This window comes from Rhinatrema bivittatum, chromosome 15 (genome assembly GCF_901001135.1).
Source record: "Rhinatrema bivittatum chromosome 15, aRhiBiv1.1, whole genome shotgun sequence".
Lineage (NCBI taxonomy): Eukaryota > Metazoa > Chordata > Amphibia > Gymnophiona > Rhinatrematidae > Rhinatrema > Rhinatrema bivittatum.
The window spans coordinates 76,336,868-76,358,956 of NC_042629.1; the positions used below are offsets into that span (position 1 = coordinate 76,336,868).

The 22,089-nt window shown below is 51.0% G+C and overlaps 1 protein-coding gene across 1 annotated transcript in view; it reads right to left on the minus strand.

The window, feature by feature from the left end:
* Positions 1-5,923: 5,923 nt before the first annotated feature.
* Positions 5,924-22,089, minus strand: part of LOC115076631 (tyrosine-protein phosphatase non-receptor type 11-like) — a 35,703-nt gene continuing 19,537 nt past the window's right edge. Inside the window, 11 exon segments of the mRNA XM_029578288.1 lie at positions 5,924-6,082; positions 7,181-7,312; positions 7,534-7,557; positions 7,559-7,690; positions 7,824-7,903; positions 8,334-8,430; positions 8,560-8,673; positions 9,236-9,355; positions 9,800-9,992; positions 12,731-12,925; positions 18,181-18,303. Of these exon segments, the coding sequence (XP_029434148.1) occupies positions 5,924-6,082; positions 7,181-7,312; positions 7,534-7,557; positions 7,559-7,690; positions 7,824-7,903; positions 8,334-8,430; positions 8,560-8,673; positions 9,236-9,355; positions 9,800-9,992; positions 12,731-12,925; positions 18,181-18,303 (1,369 nt within the window).

Sequence of the window (22,089 nt, forward strand, 5' to 3'; positions counted from 1 at the left end):
TTTTTTGTAACGGGAACTTCGGTTAGCAGAATGAGTTAAATCCAAGCATTATTTACCTATCCTGAGATGATCGTTTTTTTCCCTATAAAATTGTGCACAGGTCAACCAAATTTTAAGACCATGAATAAATAACACTTTTCTCACCAACCAGCTTCTGAAATTACCATCTAATTCCCAACACCTCCTACTTCTTCAAACCGTCATACATTGCATTACTTTGACTGCAGAAATCTTTTTCTTTTTACCTATATATATATATATATATATATTACAAATTCCTCATAATTATCAGTATCTTATGCTTTAGATAGGAAAGAAGCTCCAGTAGTTAAATAGACCCTCTTTTCATTGTAAGGAGATATATATATATGTGTGTGTGTGTATATGAATATATTTGCAATTATCAAGCAAGATAGCCATTACGATCGCCTAGCATAGCACAGCATAGAACCAGACTATTGTAACGGCCTTTACCTGGGACTACCCTTCTCAGCAATCAAACCTTTACAACTGATTCAAAATTCAGCTGCCCGTATCCTAACTGGTTCATCTACCAAAAATCATCTCTCCCCCACATTATGTGCTCTGCACTGGCTGCCCATTACATTTAGAAATCTATATACAATTCTGGCCATTGTGCACTCTTTACTAAATAACCCATCCTCAGTTTGGCTTTGCACTGTGTTTCGGATCTGCAAACCATCTAGACATTTAAGATCTTTGAACAAAAACTTACTAGGCATTCCATCCATACGTTTAGCGCGCCTAAATATCTCAGTAGCAGGCCCGCAACTATGGAACTCATTACCTACGCCCCTTCGTCAAATCTCAAATTCAAAAGAATTTACGAAATTCCTAAAAACCTCTCTCTTCTAAAAAGCATCTGTCACCCCAGATACAAATCTCTCCGAACATTACACACAGCATTCTTCTATCCTATTCGAACTGTCTTTTCTTTCTTTTAAAGTTAGATAATTATTATTTCTGTTTTGTTTTTATTTTTAATATCATTTTGTTTGTACCTTTCTTCAGGCTTTTGTTTGCTTATGCATATTGTACACCGCTTTGATAAATATTTTATGTATATAAATAAAATAAAGTAAGGACTAAGCTTCACCTTTGGCATATCTTACAGCGGCCCCTTGATTGCTGTGCATGCATTCGTTATCATTGCTGGCGATTATCCTTATCTACAGTGCGAGGTTCAACCTCTCAGGCATAAGCTCACATCTCTCACAAAGCTACACAGTCTCGCGCTGCGAGGGAGGGGCTGCGCCGTGCCCGCCTCCTCGCCCGTGCCGTCCATTCGCAGCATCGGGAAGGGGCGGGGCGGGCTGCAGCACAGCTCTCCTGTGATAGGCTCCGACCCTGTCTGTCTCGCCCTCATCGTAGGAAGCTGAGGGAGAGGGGCGGAGCCGCCTGCCAGAGCCCAGTGCGCTTAGCTTCCGGTCGGTGCCTGTGACCGGAAGCTGCACGCGACGGTGTTTCAGGAAGGAGCAATGGGGGCTAAGACTGAGGCGGGGGAACACAGGTTCTGGCCCAGGCATGAGCTGCAGTTTACGGGCTCCTCTGCAGGGCTGGCGGCGTCCCCCCCAGCCTTTAAGCTTGCAAGTCCCACAAACCGTGCAAACGACCCGGGTTTTAAGCAGCTCTTCCCTGCAGGCTGCTCTAACAGCTTCTTGTGCACGGTGGGAATGGGACAAAGGGGTTTTATGGAGAACCAGTTGGTTAAATGCATGAATGAGGGATGCGATGTGTGTGAGAAACAGAGTGTGAGCGGTAAATACCGCACACGGGGAGCGCGGGGGTACTGGCTCTTCTCAAGCATCTTTTCCCCCAGAAGAAAGATCTAAGAAATGGATGTTTGTCCACTTAAAAGGCAAAAGTACAAAGTTAAGCCACTTTGCGGGAGAGACGATCCTGGGGACTTCCTTTCCCATGACAGAGCTGGAAGCTCCCTGGGAGCCCGTGTCTTAGAGCCCCCCTGCTAGAAAGCCCAAACCCATCCCCTCAGTGGGGTTTATTTCCACATGGGAGGCTGTCAGCGTGCACTCTGTGTTCTTTCATTTTAAGAGAGAATATTTTGTGAGGGCGAGTGACATTGGATGGTCTAAGAAAAGAGTCATGGAAAGGGGGGTAAAAACCCGGAGGGGCTGGCCCCAACTAGCTGAGGGGTGGCTGGGTGGGAGAGGAGCCTGCTGTGAAGCTTTTACCCAATTCCAACCCCTGGTCCCTGTCCTTCAGTGAACCCCTCCTAATCGTTCTCTCACTGGCTGTTTTCTTGTACAGACTCCTGTGAGGCCTCATTCTGTTCAGGTTCAAGCAATAAAAAAAAGTTTCTCCTTCCCCAATATATTTAGTTATTTTACAATTTTAGATTCTGGCTTAAATTCTTCCCAATCATGGTCTTATTGTTTAAACTCAAAGCCTCATCTTTTTGTGTGTGTATCTACTCTGTCTGTCTTGACTAGACCTGTAAGGTCCGAGGAGCAGGGACTGGCTCATGTGTGCATCTGTAGAGTGCTGTGTACACCTGGCAACACTTAAAATGATTAAAAATAAGCACAGCAATGGCTTCATCCAGATTCACCCTTTCCCGGCCTCAAAATACCAGGATGCCTCTCTGCCCAGGCAAAAGCATCCAAGATTATTCTTAAATACTACACTTTATTATTGTACATTTTTACAAAATAAAGAGGAAAATAGACATTAAAATGTCAACAGTCTGTCCTATGAACATCCTGAGAGAGTCCTTTGCTCTGTTAATAAGTTAGTTCTTGCTGCATTCACCTCCTTGTCCTTTCCTGCTCCCTGCCGAGCGTGTACCCAGTGGAAAAACTTGACTCATGGGAGCGCACCGACCCAGGAAAACGACACAATGCTCTACAGCCTGGAAAGAAAGAAAGACAAAAAGCTTGAAAGGTACAAGAGCCATGGTGGAGGCTGGTTCCAGGAGCTCTGGTGTCTGCACTGGACACCAGGCCTCCCTCTAACTGCATTAATCTCAATCCACCAAAGTAAAATTTTGTTCTGTGACCCTTGTTAATTGTAACTGTTTTCCCTTCGATCACCACAGTTTTAGTTTGATGTATTAATGCACCCCGTTTCATTGTAAACCAGCAAGATATGTCCTCATGATTGCCGGTATATAAAAACCTTAAATAAATAAATAAATAAATAAAATGCTCTTGGTTTTTACAGAGAAGCACACAGGGTGACAAAAAAAACCAAAACTCTTTGACTAAGAGCGAGGAGAGGCAGAAGGCAACCGTCACTTAGTTTTTAAAACTGATGGAAGAAGATGAAAGAGCTGGGTCATGAAAGCTATAGAGAGGAGAAAGATCTTATGGTCCCAGCAGCTGCCACCCCAGTACCTGTACAACCTTTGCATGTCTCCTGACTGGCGGCAGGTTATCTTCCTGTGGTGCTCACCCCTGAAAACCTTGGGATTCTTGACGTTTAGATTATCGTACACGCAAGAATCATCTTCATCAACCCTAGGAGAAGATGGAATTTTCCTTGGTATCTGCACATACAGGAGGGAGTGGGAGGTGGAGGGGGTGGTGCTGAGACACTTACGCACACTGCGTCCTTGGAAGTTGGGGTCTGCGACTTTGCTTTGGCTTTCTCTTGCAGGGAATGCAACGAATGTTTGTATATTCCCTTTCCTTCCTCTTATTCCTCTGCAAAAAAAATGGAACAAATAGAATATTTCCTGCCTTGGCATGGAAGGAATGGGGCCTGGATTCTAACAAGTACTTCCACACAATGAGGTTGATATTCAAAGCACACTAACAAGCTAGCAGGCAGAGTCGGGGCAGTTTGATTCAGCTAAGTGCAGACACCAGTTTCCTTAGCTTGCTCTCGGGGCGGCGTTAAGGTTAGCTGGTGCTGTAAATTTTCAGCACCAGCCGTCACTCTGAGCTGCTCAGCTGCGGGCTAAGGGAGCAACCCTTAAACCTCCCTTTGCCGTATTTATGGAACAGTCTTCATATTAACACTGGCTTCCAGTTAAACTATTACTATCTGACTAATTTTCCACCTGCTTATCATACTATCGGTTATTTATCATATCATCTATGGGCAAGGGGGCCACAAAAGAGCCAAATTCTTATTATAAAGATATAATTTGCTATCCCCTTATTGCATAAGGGGTTATAGACGCGCTTCCAAAACACACATCCAGCTGCAGGTTAACCTGTGCACTAGTCTGAGTGCACGGTATTGCATCGGCCTCATGTGCAGGAAAGGAAGGAGCTCCTAGCTGGACAAGATCCGTCTTATACCGAGTGTCAAGGTATTCGTTAAAAATTTCTGACCTTTGGGATGGAAGCTCCTTGCTAAGGATTATATTATTCTTTTTTTTTTTATCTTCATGGAGCAGGGAAGTCTGGAGAATTCCACCCCCGACTTGCTGCCGCTGCCCAGCCAGAGCAAAGAAGGATCTGCAAGACCTTTACAAATAATTCAGTGATGCTCCGAGTTAGACCATTCCCATCAAACTTGCACAGATCTGCTCAGAAAGAAGTTCATATTTGTGCCTTGAGATTCCTGTTAATCTTTCTGTGGTGGCTTTCCAAAATAATTTAAATAAGTTCTCCCGGGACTTCAGAGTTACAATTTGCTTAGGAAGGATAAAAAGCACCTGGAACCACCACTCACCTGCTCCTCCTCCAGCCTCCTCTGCACGTTTCGATGTACTGCTGCACAGCCATATAAATGAACTTATACTGCGCCTCTGTCTGCACCATGCCGACCGCTGCCGCCCGCAGCCCACTTGAATGGTTTTTAGGGATGTCTATATCACAGTCTAAACCTAGCAGGAAGAAAGACCAGGTTATCAGGCAATGAACAGAGCTCCTCACCTCCATTTCCTTGCCTGCTGAAGGGGTCGGGACTGCCTGGGAGAGGTTTAACCTGAGCAGGGAACCTGGTGCACGTACCCAGGATGGAGAAGCTGTGCCTCTCATGGTGCTGCTGCTTTAACCTTGGGGGTATTTAGTTGGAGATGCAAGTGAGGACATTCTGCTGGGATTAGGGCTCACACTCATTTGCGCTCGCTATAAGTCAGAACCATCAACTAGGGGGGGTCTTTGCATTCCACAGGGCTTTTCCAGCTCCTGACTGGGCTCCGTGAAAGTATCTGCATCACTGCTCTGGTGGACGATTTTCTGCTCTCTCCAACACAAACATCACCAGAGCCGATTCTGCAGCCACTCTGCTGCCAGGAGGAAGCAGACATTTTACACACCCCAAGGGGGGGTCCCTTTTTCTATCTTCATGAAAGGGGATTAAGCCTGACATGACGCCAACACGCATAGGACTGTACCAGAGCAAGGTCCTAACACCAGGACTCACCTTTTCACACCTTGAAATCCTGCCATAAAAGGAGCAAGATGCAAAAATCCCATGTGTGAGAAATCAGGGAGCATTTGGTGTGCGTGGTCATACCTTGTCTGTTAATTATATCCACCAGAATATCAACCACGATGATTGTCCCAGTGCGTCCAATGCCAGCACTGCAAACAAAGAGGAGAGAGCATGGGACGAGGTTACCAGAACATTCACAGGCGTGCCCGGAAAACATGCTGGTCTCACCATTCATTCCCGGCCTCTGCACTTCACCACCACCACTCTCTCTCTCTGCATCTGGGTATACTGTAAAGGGTCCTAGAAGACCTCAGTAAGGGTCCTCACATAAACCACATTGGAATCACTTAACTCAGGAAGTCAGAAAAACACAGCACAAACAGTAAAGCAGCACCAAGAACTGCCTGTGTCCCACAGATGCACATCAGCATTATTGATGGACTCTGTCCCTACGTAAACCCCAATATCACTGCAACACACTTCCAGCTCTTCCTGCTGGAAAAAAATGAATGCTGATGAGGCCTAGGAGACTGTCTCACCCCCCAGCTCCATATTACCTGCAGTGCACGATGAGGGGGCCCGTGTCTGAGATGCACTGCTGTGCTTGGTTAATTTGCTGTAGAAAACTCAGCACCCCTCCTGGCTTGTTGGGAACGCCATGGTCTGGCCAGCTTAAGTACTGGTAATGCCACAGGTGCCGGGGGTGTTCATCCTGCACAGGAGGAGAGACATCATTATTACAATGACAGGGGTTGATTTTAAAACACGCGTGCACATGCCGATTTTTTTATCATGTGCGCATGTTATAAAAATCCAATACCCGTGCACACAATGGGGGAGGGGAGAATTAATTTTTGTGAAAAATCCGCGGCGACGTGATCGAGGCCTACCCCAGTTCCCTCCCAGTCCGCTCCACTTAAGAAGTGGAATGGGAGGGAGAAACTTCCCTACCCCCCTACCCCTACCTATCCTTTCCTCTCTCCTCCGTTTTCCCCTCTCCTCCCCGACCCCCTAAGCCTATCCTATCGACCCGCCATTTCTTTGTTTTTTAAACTTACTCTCATCCTTGGAGTTGAAGTAAGTTTGCGCATGCCGGCCGGCTGCCGGGGCGCAAGTCATCGGGACAAGCGCAAAATGGCGGCTCCCAGGCCCCGCCCCTTTTTTGCTCTGCTGGCACGTCTGTGCGTTTTTGGCAGATACGCACGTGGCCGGGCCGTTGGAAGATGTGCTCGTCGCGCACTCGGCCCGGCCACCCGCGTGTCTTCCGGGATTTGCACACGCCGGAGATTTAAACATCCTCCCGTAAGGGAGTAGAAGTGACCTGCTCAGTTACAATCTCCAGATTTCGGTGCCATCCTGTCAGCTAGGTCAGTGAAGAAAACGTAAATAAAAGGAGCCCATCCCGGGCCTCTGGCAACGCGTGCGAGCAGCCTGCAGTAAAATGTCCGTGCTCGTTGGACAGGACAGCGGGAGCACCGGGACCCCTGTGAAGGCTGGAGAAGCCATCGCAACGCGACCTATCCTTACAAACAGCCTTTATGCCCGATATTAAGATTTTATATTTTACTTTCAGATTTTCAGTTCATGCCTTAGGATGGAAGTCACCACACTGGGCTCCAGGGAAGGAAAAGCTGTAAACTAACCTGGGCCAGAAGGGAGTGAATGCATCTCATGAATATTCATGATAGATATCCTGAAGATTAGACCCGGTTGGGGGCAGGGTGGGGAGATGCCTTAACCACTGCTTAGGTAAAGTGGGTGTGAGACCCCAGAATAGTGGGGGGAGGAATAAGGGGAAGATGGCAGTCACCCGCTCTATCTGGGAGATCTCCAGCTCCCGCAGGATGTAGTCCTGGGCCTGGTGCTCAGCCACGCTCCGTATGGCAATGTTCCCATATTCCTTGCTGGAGTTCTCGTCGGGCCAGTATCGGATGCACTTGTTCTGCAGGGAGAGGAGAAGCCTGTGAGTGCTAGGTGGGTTGGGGATGGAGTCTTTACTCTTTTTTCCACAGCCTGTTAAGGAAGAGATCACCCCAGAGCGTCTGTCCTGGTTAAAGTCACAGTAAAAAGCTGGAATGCTATGGAATATCCTCCTCCAAAACTTCCAGGGACTCTTACCCCCAGACCTGCATCAGGCCATTCCCCCCGCCCCGAAACACTCACCCTCCCTCGTTCCACCTCTTTGGTTTGTCATGACGATGACGCGTGTCTTTTCCTGGTAGACCATGGCCCAGAAGTCCCTGACCGTGTTCTGCAGACAGCCCTGAGTGGCAATGTAGACCTTGCACGACTCAGAGCCTGCGCCATCCTCCACGCTGCTCTGAGGGGCGGAAAAGCAAACTGGGAATCGGTTCTGACCAAGGGGGAAGACGTGAGGGAGACTGACGTGAGGCCTGTGCACACTATGCAAGTCCCAGGTGCCACAGGGAACAGAGGCGACCCCCGAACCTTACCTTGATGTAGTTGGCGTTGATGTAGTCCGACCCTGGCACGCCCTTGTCCCCGCCCCTCAAAATGACCCGGGTTGTGTCAACTAAAGAGAGAGAAAAATGCAGCAGTGAGCCTGCCCTCTCCAGGACCCGCTGTACTGATCCAGCACGTCCTGGGCACTGCCCCAAGAACCGGCACCAAACGGTTCCCTCCATGGAAAATCCTTTACTTCTCTCACAGGGAGGAGGGTCTGCAGATTTTGGACTGTTTTCTTCCACTTTCTATCCTAAGATGCTGTAAATATGGTTCTTTTTGTCTCTGGAGAGCAGCCTGGGCCTCTAGAAAGATCTCTTTCTCTCTCAGTTTAGAAGGTGAGATCTGTCCGTAAGAGAAGCTGAGGGGACCTCCATGAAGGAAGATGTCACTTTTCATCCCTGGGTCCAGCCTGAACCTTCACTAGCAGCGTCTGCTCTGGGACCCCGAGTCAGGAAGGAGCTTTTCTGGGGCTTGGGGAGGATGGAAATGTGACTTACAGGGGAGGATGTTCTTGTAGCGGTTCTTGGCCTTATTCTCCAGTCTCTGGCCCTCTCTGCGGGGATACAGCAGTTTACACTCCTGCTGCTGCAGCATCTGCAGACAAGAGAGAGAGGGATCGGGGTGAGCTGCAGCGGGCAGGACATCTAAACTGGGAGAAGGGTAAGGGGAGGCGGCTGTGTGATACTTATAGGTATGGGGACGCCCGGCTCCTCTTCTGCTCACCTCAAACTCTTCCCAGAAGCCCTGCTTAGCCTTTTCTGTGTTATCTGCAGTCTTGTTCAGCTCCTTTACTCTGTTCTCAATGTTGGCTGCATTGATCCTTGTAGCATTGAAAGGCTGGAAATATCATAAGGAGCATCACAATCAAAGGGGGCAAGAACGCCACAGTTACCACTTAAAAAGTCATAAGGTCCGGTCCAAAATCAATATCTAGAGGCACTGCAGGGAGTGGGGGCTGTCCTTCCAGTGCCGCCCTGCATGAGGTAGGGGCTGTCCTTCCAATGCTGCACTGCAGGGAGTGGGGGCTGTCCTTCCAGTGCCACACTGCAGGGGGTGGAGGCTGTCCTTCCAGTGCTGCACTGCAGGAGGTAGGGGCTGTCCTTCCAATGCTGCACTGCAGGGAGTGGGGGCTGTCCTTCCAGTGCCACACTGCAGGGGGTGGAGGCTGTCCTTCCAGTGCTGCACTGCAGGAGGTAGGGGCTGTCCTTCCAGTGCTGCACTGCAGGGAGTGGGGGCTGTCCTTCCAGTGCCGCCCTGCATGAGGTAGGGGCTGTCCTTCCAATGCTGCACTGCGGGGAGTGGGGGCTGTCCTTCCAGTGCTGCCCTGCAGGGGGTGGGGGCTGTCTTTCCAGTGCTGACATTAGGAGGCAGTGCAAGGGGACTCAGCTGTTACATTTACCTGTTTAAGGTGAACCACTGCCCCGGACTTCTCTACCATGGGGTTTTTCTTGTAGTGCTCCACCAGGTCTGTAAGGGTGTCAAAGCGTTCTCCTCCGCCCACATCGTACTTCCCATCCAGCTACAGACAGGAAAAGGAGAAAACAAGTCAAACAAGGAAAAACTGCAGAACTTGGACATGAAAAGATTTTGGTTTTTTGAGCAGATACAGGAGGATAACAGCAGCTGTGGCAGAAATTCTGGCAGTCACCCCCATTGGTTCAGGCCGTATCCCGCAAGAAGCACGCAGTGATATTATCCAACAATACGCAGCGACATCACCACAGGTCCAGGCACAAGACGCAGCTGAGCCATGCGAGGACTCTGCTGGACAGGGCACCGCAGGTCCCAGCGCCTTCATTAAACACGTCAACAAGGGCAACTCCGGAGAGGGGATTTGAAGCTGGGATCCCAAGAGACACAATTAACCCATTCTCTGCCATGGCTCCCTCCATGTTTGCCACCACCCCTGCTCCTGGTCACAGAGCTTCTGAGACTATCCAGGAGTGCCGCTGCCATGATGTACCTGAGAGCGGATCATCACATGAGTGACTCGGGACTTGCGACCACCATTCTCCATCCTTTCCTCGTTGGTCAGCACGGACAGTACAAAGTCTCCAGGTTTGCTTTGACTCTCCCGCACCAGGAAACTCCCTGGTTTTCCTTTCTCCATCAGCAGCTTCTCTGCCTCCTTGCCAGAGAGGTGCCCATGGTACCACCTGAGGAAAGGGGTGAAGAGTGAGTCTCCGTGGTGCCCCCAGTGACCACATCCGGAAGTGCAGCCAATAGACTGCGAAAGGGAGACTTCCTTCAGAGCAGCTCAGCTTGTTTTTTAATGTTTAAATCTCTTTATTGATAACAATAAAATGCAAGCAACAACCCAGCGTACATTTGTGCCAACTGCAAAAGCACGGTTAACATATTTTCATGATATTAAAGATCCCCATCCCAAAATAACAGAACAGAAATAATCACAGAAACGATCCCCCTCATCTCCCCTCGCACTGTTCTGTTCGATCCAGTCTGGGGGATCCCTCTGCTCCCTCCTATACAACCAAAGTCTCAAGTTGAAATGCATGGGTGAGTGGCTGTTCCAGACTGGGATGTCAATGCCTTCCAGACTGACAGCCTGCATCAAACAGAACTGCCTCCAGCCCGAGTGGAAGGATTTGCCCCAGCAAACCTCCAGGGAACTCAAACCTTCTTTGCCAGAAAGCCGGTGTCCAGGAACACTGCCAAAAACCATGGCTGGAGGACCCCAGGATCAGGTCCCACTGTAAACAACTCAGTGTGCCTTAAAGGCAATGAATGGCAGGGGGGCATCAATCGGACCTAGCACCGTGCAGGCAGAAGCTAAATCTCTGTGCCACTTTTTGGAGGGTTCTGTAGAGTCTCTCTCTCTCCCCTCCACCATAAAAACTTATCAATTCTTTGGAAAACGCCATATGATGCGTCTATGGAGTGGACGTAATGCCACAGCTGGAGAGAAGCGAAATAAATCCTGCGCTCTTAACTGAAATTTCTCACGCAATTGCTCAAAGGATAGCATATCCTCCTCCCTTCCTACCACAAGCCTAATGTGCAACTTCACCCCTGGCCCATTGATCCCTAGCTACAAAATCTAGCTGACCCTGCAACAAATAGAAAAGCATCATTTTCATTCAACGCAGACATAAACCCACAAAATAGAAACACTGAAACCCCTCAGAGTCCTTTCCTCTTAGCACCCAAAACAGAGTCAAACTTTGCAAGGTTTTGTTTATGCTGAGGACTGCAAGAAATCTTCCACTGCAGTTTCTTTGTTTAAATATCTTTATTTGCGGTTTTTTTTTTACTTGTAAACATTTGTGAAAATCTCCACAAGTAAAGGGTTAGAAAAGGCTGATCTTAAAAAGCTTGCTTCTTATCATTCTGACATCAAAAACATGAGAAAGGTCCAGACTCTGGACATGTGCAAGATTTTATCTGGCAAAAAAACAAATGTGAGAGGCTGTGTGCTTGTGCGCATGTGAGTGTATGTGCACATGAGCGTGTGCATGCACGAGTGAGTGTATGTGCACATGAGCGTGTGCATGAACGTGTGAGAGTGTGTGCACATGAGCGTGTGCATGCACGTGTGAGAGTGCACATGAGCGTGTGCATGCACGTGTGAGAGTATGTGCGCCTGAGCGTGTGCATGGACGTGTGAGAGTGTGTGCACATGAGCGTGTGCATGCACGTGTGAGAGTGTGTGCACATGAGCGTGCATGCATGGTTGTGGATGTGCACAGGAGTGTGTGTGTATGTGCAAGTAAATGCATGTGCACGAGTGTGTGCACACATCTCATTTATTTAAACCATTTACATGCCACCTATAGCACAGTTCTAGGTGGTTTGCAATAAAACACATTCCGAAAAAAATCAATCAATCCTGTTAACAAACCTATTTCTGGGTTTCTGTCAGAAATTCTCATCTGTGTGCTTAAAAGTTACAACTCAAGTCACAGCAGAGCGATGTCAGTCCTGTGGTCTTCAATCAAAAGTAAAGAAAGAAATCGATTGTTTTTGGGGGGGGGGGGGGGGGAATGACATCTGCTGTTCAACCCTTCCTCCACTAGGTGGCAGCATCAGTCTAGACAGCCAGGAAGATGCCCCATTCCCCCACCCCATCCCCCGCCTGTATTCTTCACTTCATATCTGGCTCTGTCAGACTAACAGGATGCCTACATCAATTCACCACAAAATAGGAGAAGCTGGTCTGAAAACCAAAAAGGACTGGCCATCTGGATAAATGCAGACCAATGGGGCAGAGCAAACATGGATTTAGTCAAGAGAAGTCTCGCCCTGCAAATCGGTTACATTTTTCTGAAGGGTGGATTGGAACTGCAGAAGGCGTTTGACAAAGTCCCTCAGGAAAACAAAATCATAGAAGAGGAGGCAGGGTCCTGCTGTGAAAAGACAGGAAGCAGAGAGCAGGACTGAATGCCTCGAGGATCTGTACTGGGACCGGTCCTTTTCAATGCATTTATGAATGATCTGGTAAAGGGAGCGACGAGCGAGGTGATTCAAAGCCATCAAATCACAAACGGACTCAGCAGCTAAATGCAAAAGAAATTTAATGCGGCCACGTGCAAAGCGAAGCACGCAGGGAAGAATAATCCAAATTACAGGTACACGATGCTGGTTCTGTATTAGGAGTTGCCGGTTTTTCCCCTGGTACAAGTCGCTCTCTCTCCCTTTTGCAGGGTCTCTGAAGCACCAGGCACGGGTGGCTGCACCCAATGCCAATAGCAATGCTAATCCAAGCCAAGCAAAGCAAGCAGCCCCTCCCCTGGGATCTGAGCTGCCCTTCTGAACTTTTTCCAGGCGTGAGGGAGGGGGACTGGAACCGATCCCTGGGTTCAAGGCCTGGGATCTGTACAATGGCACAATGTGTGTGCAAATCGTGCTGGGCGGATGCCACCCGTGCAGGACTCACCGCTCCGAGGTGGGGTCCTGGCAGTTCAGGGGGTACTTGAGCTGGATCTCCTCGCCGTTCTTCTCCCGCAGGAGGCCCTGCTGCTCCGTGTAGTACTGCACCAGCTCCGCCAGAGTGGCAAACTTCTCCCCACCGTACAGGTCGTAGTAGTCCCCCGTGTTCTGGATCTTAATGTGAGTCACTTCCTCGCTTCTCCTGGGAAAGGAAGAGACAAACGCATGGTGGGGTGACCTGCTAGCAAAGGCTCAGGAGGGGCGAGTGCCCAGAATAAGCAGCTAGCCCTCCCTCGCTTTCCGAGAGCCAGAGGGAAAGGATCCCATGAAAAAAGTGCCCTTCATCTCTAGTGCTAAGGGAAGGGACACACGGGGATGCAAATCATTACCGCTTGATCTAGTTTGGATTTCCAACACAAGCACAGCACAGGCTGCAGTGAGCCTTCATCTAACCACCCACTCGTTTGGAGGCTCCTTCCTCTCAACTAGGTTCTGCCGACATTGCAAGAGTCTTCTATCATGGCTCCTAGCCCTGTGCACAGAGTATAAGGAGAGGTGAAGCTCTGCTTGCAAAGCTCCTGGCCCAGCATCATACTCTCAGAGACTGGAGCCAGGCAGTTGGGGTGCAAAGGGGGATATGTATGTCTGATCACATAGAAATGTAAAACCTGAAGCCCCAGGTAGCCATCCCACTACTGACACCAACTGTCAATCTTCAACAAAGCACACTAACACAGATCGAGGTGCAAAAGTGTGTCTGCTAGAGCACCTGGACAGTGACATATATACCCCCCCTAAGGACGGTTGTACTCAGGACCTCGCCGCCCCCCTCCCCCCAATTCCCACATCAAAATAGGTTTGACATTCAGAATAACTGAAACAAGTGAAGTAACCCAGTTCATGCAAATATGAGCTCAAATCCAGACCCTTCGGGTAGCTGCCCATCCCACATTCTTTGCTCGTTCTATCACTGGGGCGTCTTTGTTCAGGGCCCATGGGATCCCAAGTGCAAACCGCACTCTCCCCCTTTCTTGGCTTCTCCTGTTACTTTACAAAGTGTTGGCTCATACAGGATTGCCCTCTACGGCCCTTTCTCCTGGGTCTCTGGGGCTGCGTTTGCACAGTGGCCACGCACTTTTTTCGGACGTATTATGAAAGGAAAGCCAAGAGGCTGTTTCTGAGCGGATGCTGGGCTGGAAACGCCAATCCAGTAATCTGGTGCTGCCAGGAGGGAAGGAAGAGGCTGAATGCACCTTAATGCAGGTAATGCATGACCCGATCCGATGGGGTAACTGTGCACGTCTGCCAGGAGAAGGTTCTGACCCACTCAGAGCTCAGAGACATTGGGACAATTTAGCCAGGCCATCCCAGTAAAAGATGCTATTAAAGAAAGGAACAGAGATCCTTCAGGGGTGCTCAGACCCAGCTCTGCCACAGCCTCCTGCTGGGGAGGAGGCAGGTCACACGATTCATTTTCTGGCTCAGTCCACGGCCCCGTGTGAGCGAACAACAGGAAACGCCTCCCACGCTCCAGTGCGTCCCCAGGCCGGCCCAGCCCTAGCAGCACATTCTCACTGCAGCTGCACTCCCCAAGTTTAATATCTCGATAACTGCAATACATGTTCCCCCCTGGGGATTTCTTTCACTTATTCACTTTATTGCAGAGAAGAAGGTGACCTGCCCGAGGTCGTGCACGGGGGGGGGGGGGGGGGGGGGACGACGACCAGGTCTGGGAATCCTGGCTCTGTTTTCTTTCCTGCCCAGTCTGAAATGCTCCTGTTTTGTGGCATTACTGGTTGCCAGGCTTCTGGTATCTCTCCGAGCAGAAGGCTCCTGTTCTTATCTGGACAGCCCGCGCTCAGGGACCTCTCACAGCTGTTTGTGTTACTGTGATGGCTTCAGGCCAAGTGAGAAGCTTCCAGGGGACTCCCACCAGTGGTAAACAAGCATGGGGGCTTCATCAAGGCGCTTCCAAATATTTAGAGGACTGGACAGTACGGAAAGACCACACACACACACACCGTGGAGCCGTGGTTCCTGCTCACCCCTCTCTCTCTGTCTAGGGAACATTGGAGCCAGTGGGGCCTACACAGCACTGCACCCACTCATATGAGCTTACCTCAAAGCCTGTGTTATCAGGACGCACGCGGCCTACACAGCACTGCACCCACTCACATGAGCTTACCTCAAAGCCTGTGTTATCAGGACGCACGCGGCCTACACAGCACTGCACCCACTCATATGAGCTTACCTCAAAGCCTGTGTTATCAGGACGCACGCGGCCTACACAGCACTGCACCCACTCATATGAGCTTACCTCAAAGCCTGTGTTATCAGGACGCACGCGGCCTACACAGCACTGCACCCACTCATATGAGCTTACCTCAAAGCCTGTGTTATCAGGACGCACGCGGCCTATACAGCACTGCACCCACTCATATGAGCTTACCTCAAAGCCTGTGTTATCAAGACGCACGCGGCCTACACAGCACTGCACCCACTCATATGAGCTTACCTCAAAGCCTGTGTTATCAGGACGCACGCGGCCTACACAGCACTGCACCCACTCATATGAGCTTACCTCAAAGCCTGTGTTATCAGGACGCACGCAGCCTACACAGCACTGCACCCACTCATATGAGCTTACCTCAAAGCCTGTGTTATCAGGACGCACGTGGCCTACACAGCACTGCACCCACTCATATGAGCTTACCTCAAAGCCTGTGTTATCAGGACACACGCGGCCTACACAGCACTGCACCCACTCATATGAGCTTACCTCAAAGCCTGTGTTATCAGGACGCACGCGGCCTACACAGCACTGCACCCACTCATATGAGCTTACCTCAAAGCCTGTGTTATCAGGACGCACGCGGCCTACACAGCACTGCACCTACTCACATGAGCTTACCTCAAAGCCTGTGTTATCAGGACACACGCGGCCTACACAGCACTGCAGCCACTCACATGAGCTTACCTCAAAGCCTGAGTTATCAGGACACACGCGGCCTACACAGCACTGCACCCACTCACATTAGCTTACCTCAAAGCCTGAGTTATCAGGACACACGCGGCCTACACAGCACTGCACCCACTCATATGAGCTTACCTCAAAGCCTGTGTTATCAGGACACACGCGGCCTACACAGCACTGCAGCCACTCACATGAGCTTACCTCAAAGCCTGTGTTATCAGGACACACGCATGCACACGCACGCGCCCACACAGGGAGAGATTCTGAAAACCAAAAACTTATCTGCTGCAGGCTCATTCAGGCCAATACAGAACGGTGCGCTCGGCCCCTGTTTGGACGCACGTTTTTGACGCGCTATTATTACCCCTTATACAGTAACAGGTAATAGCGGGTAGAAAACGTGTTGATGAACCTATTAGGTATTCACCCAAGCCGCACATTTTACTTTCAGAAATTAACGCCTGCCAAAGACGGAGTTAATTTCAGACAGCACTGGGCAAGTGCACAGAAAAGCAGAAAAGAACTGCTTTTCTGTGCGCCCTCCGACTATCATAGCGATATTAAGTCGGAGGCCCCAAAAATAAAAAAAAAATAAAAATCTGCCTGCGACCCAGAAAACGGACGCTCATTTTGCCGGCGTCCATGTTCCGAACCAGTGGCTGTCAGCGGGTTTGATAACCGACGCCGGTAAAATTGAGCGTCGGCTGTTAAACCCACTGACAGCCGCCACTTCTGCCAACAAGAAGGCGCTAGGGACGCGCTAGTGTCCCTAGCGCGCGCCTTAATTTAAATACTGAATCGCGCACCCAGGAGAGGTGCCTGGGCACGCGTTGGGAGAGTGGGCGCTCGCCTCGGAGTGCCGGCTCTCCCACGCGGTTCACTGTATGGGCCTGATTGTCAGTAAAGTCACTTACAGACTGTAGGACAGACAGACAGAAGGAGAAGGCACTGCGTGAATGTCTGAGTGTACGTGAGAATAAGTACATGTGTGGAGTTTTGCATGCTCTGTGATTTATTGATCTGCCTGTGACAATTTTCCCAGAGAGCTCATTTCCTCTGTGCTGACCTGCCGGGGGTGTTTCACCTCTGCCCTGCAGTTCAAGCAGGGGCTTAGGATGTGGCCTGGATGGCAGAGAGAGGTTTGAACAGCCTACACATCCCAGCATCCCTGAAGTCATGTAAGACTGCAACATCCTGAAGTGCCATTGGCCAGAAAACTATTACCTGTCAGAAAGCCCGGGAGTAATTGTTAGTGCTGTATGCACTGATTGGTCCTGGAGACAGAGAACTCGCCAGTCTGGGCTGGGAGTACAGAGGGAGCGGATCTCTGTGCTGAGGTCCCGAACGTCCCTGCAGACAGAGCACTCGCCCTGAAAGTGCTGGATCTCTCCAGTCTGGGCTGGGGGTGCAGATCTCTGTCCTGAGGCCCTGTTCAGCTTCTGTGCACAGACTTTTCCTGACCTCCCAGGCACTAAAAAAGTAGTGTAAAGTGTTTAGTTGTCTTTTACTGTTTAATCCTTGCATATTAATTTTTTTTATCTGTTCACTGTTCTTACTTTTTGTTAATAAACTTATTAGTTTGTTAGCTCTGCCTGTCAGTTTCTGATTAGTGATCCCTGTATTGTGTGTATTTAGTCTGTGGGTGTATTTCGAGGAGCTGCATGTCCCCTTGGTTGTGAGGGGTCTCAGTGTCCCTAGAAATGACCAGGGAATAGCTTGCAGGCAGGGAACTTGCCCAGAGGCAAGCAGGAACCCAGTTGGCGGGTGGGAAGTTGCCAGTCTAGGAGTATGTTCGCAGGTGCAGACGGGCCTGGGCAATACTTAGCAGGACCTCCGAGTGGCCAAGGGCTTCCCCTGAGGCGTTGTGTATGTCCGAGTGAGTGTGTGAGTGTGTGTGTGTGTGAGTGTGTGTGTGTGTGTGCGTGTGTGAGAGTGTGTGTGCGCGCGCGTGAGTGCGTGTGCGCGCGTGAGTGCGTGTGTGAGAGTGTGTGCGTGCGTGAGAGTGTGTGTATGCGTGTGAGTGTGTGTGTGCGTGTGAGTGTGTGTGCGAGAGTGTGTGCGTGTGTGTGTGTGAGTGTATGTGTGAGTGTGTGTGTGTGTGTATGTGTGTGAAGGACTAAATATTAATATGATGATGATAATATATTTTCAGTATTTCAGTGAAATGTAACTTTCCTCCACTTGTTATCTGATCACACCCAGGCTGAGGCACCTTTCAGCCAGTTATTGAAATTTTCACTGTAGAAAACATATCCAGTTACCTCACCCCCTAAACCGGCACGTACCGGGGTCATCCTCTCCGCAGAACCTGAACCACACAGCTCATCCAGGGGCCACCAACCCCAGCTTCCCCAGGAGGAGATGCACGGACAGACAGCGCCAGGGGTGGGAGCATGGTCCAGTTCCTCGAGTGATGCGCACAAACACCAGGATGGGGATTCCCTAGCCTGCACCCACAGCCCCTCTCTGTCGGGGGTCCTTACCTGACAGACAGCGTGAAGTCCCCGGGGTTGCTCCTGCTGGGCCGAGCCAGGAAGCTGCCGTGGACGCCACGGCTCAGCAACAGCTTCTCTGCTTCAATTCCACTGACGTTTGGGTGAAACCACCTGCAAGTTTTAGAGAAGACAGTCAGCGCTGCCTGTCAGCACAGCTCCATCCATTCAGCAGGTCACACCAGGCTGTCTCATTAACCCATTCCAGGCCCTAGAGACTCTTGCCCCTCCCCCACATCTGTCCCACTTTCCTGCTTAGGTTCCAGTTCAGGCCACGACCGCACACATGCTGTAAAGGAGACCTGCCCCACTGCGCCGGCCACGACCGCACACATGCTGTAAAGGAGACCTGCCCGCACGCTGTAAAGGAGACCTGCCCCACTGCGCCGGCCACGACCGCACACATGCTGTAAAGGAGACCTGCCCGCACGCTGTAAAGGAGACCTGCCCCACTGCGCCGGCCACGACCGCACACATGCTGTAAAGGAGACCTGCCCCACTGCGCCGGCCACGACCGCACACATGCTGTAAAGGAGACCTGCCTGCACGCTGTAAAGGAGACCTGCCCCACTGCGCGGGCCACGACCGCACACATGCTGTAAAGGAGACCTGCCCCACTGCGCGGGCCACGACCGCACACATGCTGTAAAGGAGACCTGCCCGCACGCTGTAAAGGAGACCTGCCCCACTGCGCCGGCCACGACCGCACACATGCTGTAAAGGAGACCTGCCCCACTGTGCGGGCCACGACCGCACACATGCTGTAAAGGAGACCTGCCCCACTGCGCGGGCCACGACCGCACACATGCTGTAAAGGAGACCTGCCCCACTGCGCGGGCCACGACCGCACACATGCTGTAAAGGAGACCTGCCCGCACGCTGTAAAGGAGACCTGCCCCACTGCGCCGGCCACGACCGCACACATGCTGTAAAGGAGACCTGCCCGCACGCTGTAAAGGAGACCTGCCCCACTGCGCGGGCCACGACCGCACACATGCTGTAAAGGAGACCTGCCCGCACGCTGTAAAGGAGACCTGCCCCACTGCGCGGGCCACGACTGCACACATGCTGTAAAGGAGACCTGCCCGCACGCTGTAAAGGAGACCTGCCCCACTGCTCAGGGTGTACAATTACATTCAAATCTATTTTCAATCTTTCAGGATTTCATGCCATACTTTAATCTACAGTTCAGCTGACATGGAGGGAGCCGTTCTGCTTGCTCTCTCTCTCCAGTCCCATGCAGCAGCTCTGCCTTTCAGCTGCAGGTTTCCAGCACAAATGAAAAAACTGGAGTAGGAATGATCATCCTGCTCCCATCTCTGGGGCTGGAAAGCGAGCCCCTCTATTCCCACGCCAGTAAAAAACTTAACTCCTTGTCCAGGACAAAGCTCAGAGGCCCTGGTGCCTGTGCTCCTTGTGCTGCTGTCGCAGTAACCAATGCTCCATTCCTGGCTGGGTGCTAATCACCAGGAAGATGTGGGGTGTGTGAGAGAGACTGTGCTCAGCGCACACACAGGAAGCAGCTCTTCCATTCCTGAGGATGAGATAACAGCAACACGAAGAGCCTGGACAGCCCACGGTGCCACTCCCTGTACAGCATGCACAACCACGTAAAGCCAAGCCAAGAGCCCACAAGACACTAATAAGACCCAGCTGGGCACTGCCGTGTGCAGGACCTCTCAGGGCTCCCAGCCCCTTGGGGAGGGAGTACAGTGACATCTAGTGGCCAGACTTAGGATCAAGTTAGCCAAGTTCTGGAGGGAGCTGCAGTCTTTGGCTCCAAGCTGACGATTGTCACTGCGAAGACCACGCTAAAATAGGGGAAAGCTTCAAATGGACGTTCACAACGCAGCACCATAGCCCAATACAAGTCAGGCCTAACTGAGATAGAAGCTAAAAGAAGCAGCAGAAACTGGGCAGCCAAAAACAAACCAGATTTTAGCCAAGCATCCCAGATTCTCAAGATTTCAGCTGATCATTTCAAGATCAGCTACACCGAATGGGCCAAATGTAAAGTAGCTTCATTCCCTCACCACATCACAGCTTTCTATCAAGAACATCTGAGACTTGTCACGGGCCCATGTCACGCACATGTCCCATTGCCACACACCCCCTACCACGGCATCCCCACACTCCTACTACACACGTCTCCCTACCACACACCCCTACACCAAAGCTCCTCTTCTACAGCATCCACACATCTCTTACTGCCACACCTCCCCCTACCACAGCATCCACACATCTCTTACTGCCACACCTCCCCCTACCACAGCATCCACACATCTCCTGACACACATCCCACCACACCTCCCCCTACCACAGCATCCACACATCTCCTGACACACATCCCACCACACCTCCCCCTACCACAGCATCCACACATCTCCTGACACACATCCCTCACCTCCCCCTACCACAGCATCCACGCATCTCCTGACACACATCCCACCACACCTCCCACACATCTCCTGACTCACACCCCCACCACATCTCCCCCTACCACAGCATCCACACATTTCCTGACACACATCCCACCCACACCTCCCCCTACCACAGCATCCACGCATCTCTTGACACACATCCCACCCACACCTCCCCCTACCACAGCATCCACACATCTCCTGACACACATCCCACCACACCTCCCACACATCTCCTGACTCACACCCCCACCACATCTCCCCCTACCACAGCATCCACACATTTCCTGACATACATCCCACCCACACCTCCCCCTACCACAGCATCCACGCATCTCTTGACACACATCCCACCACACCTTCCCCTACCACAGCATCCACACATCTCTTGACACACATCCCATCACACCTCCCCCTACCACAGCATCCACACATCTCTTGACACACATCCCATCACACCTCCCCCTACCACAGCATCCACACATCTCTTGACACACATCCAATCACACCTCCCCCTACCACAGCATCCACGCATCTCCTGACACACATCCCACCCACACCTCCCCCTACCACAGCATCCACGCATCTCCTGACACACATCCCACCCACACCTCCCCCTACCACAGCATCCACACATCTCCTGACACACATCCCTACCACAGCATCCACACATCTCCTGACACACATCCCTACCACAGCATCCACACATCTCCTGACACACATCCCACCCACACCTCCCATGCATCTCCTGACACACATCCCACCCACACCTCCCCCTACCACAGCAACCACACATCTCCTGACACACATCCCTACCACAGCATCCACACATCTCCTGACACACATCCCTACCACAGCATCCACACATCTCCTGACACACATCCCTACCACAGCATCCACACATTTCCTGATACACATCCCATTACACCTCTCCCTACCACAGCAACCACACATCTCCTGACACACATCCCACCACACCTCCCCCTACCACAGCATCCACACATCTCCTGACACACATCCCATCACACCTCCCCCTACCACAGCATCCACACATCTCCTACACTACGGCTCCCACATCACACCTTCTACTATCATACTTCCTCTACCACACTTCTCACTACCACTGTATCCATGCCACCCCTCCCCCATTCCTGAATCTACACCATGTTTTCCACTGCCATAGCTCCTGCTATCTCAGTATCCATGGCACATCCACTCCTCTCCATACAACTTATCTCTGGACTTAATGGCACAATGAATTTCATTATTAATTCCCTCCATTCAGAACATAAAACCGTGCACATGAAGGTGATGACTCAAGTGTGCAGGAGAGGAGAGCTGGAAGAGCCTCCCAAACACTGGGCTTTAATCTTGTCCAAATGCTAAACCAGAAACTAACATGGCAAAGCTGTTCTCTTAGGAAGGGAGAGCCCCTGGTGATTAACAGGAGGGGCAGAGAGCTACTACGTAACCACTTCTC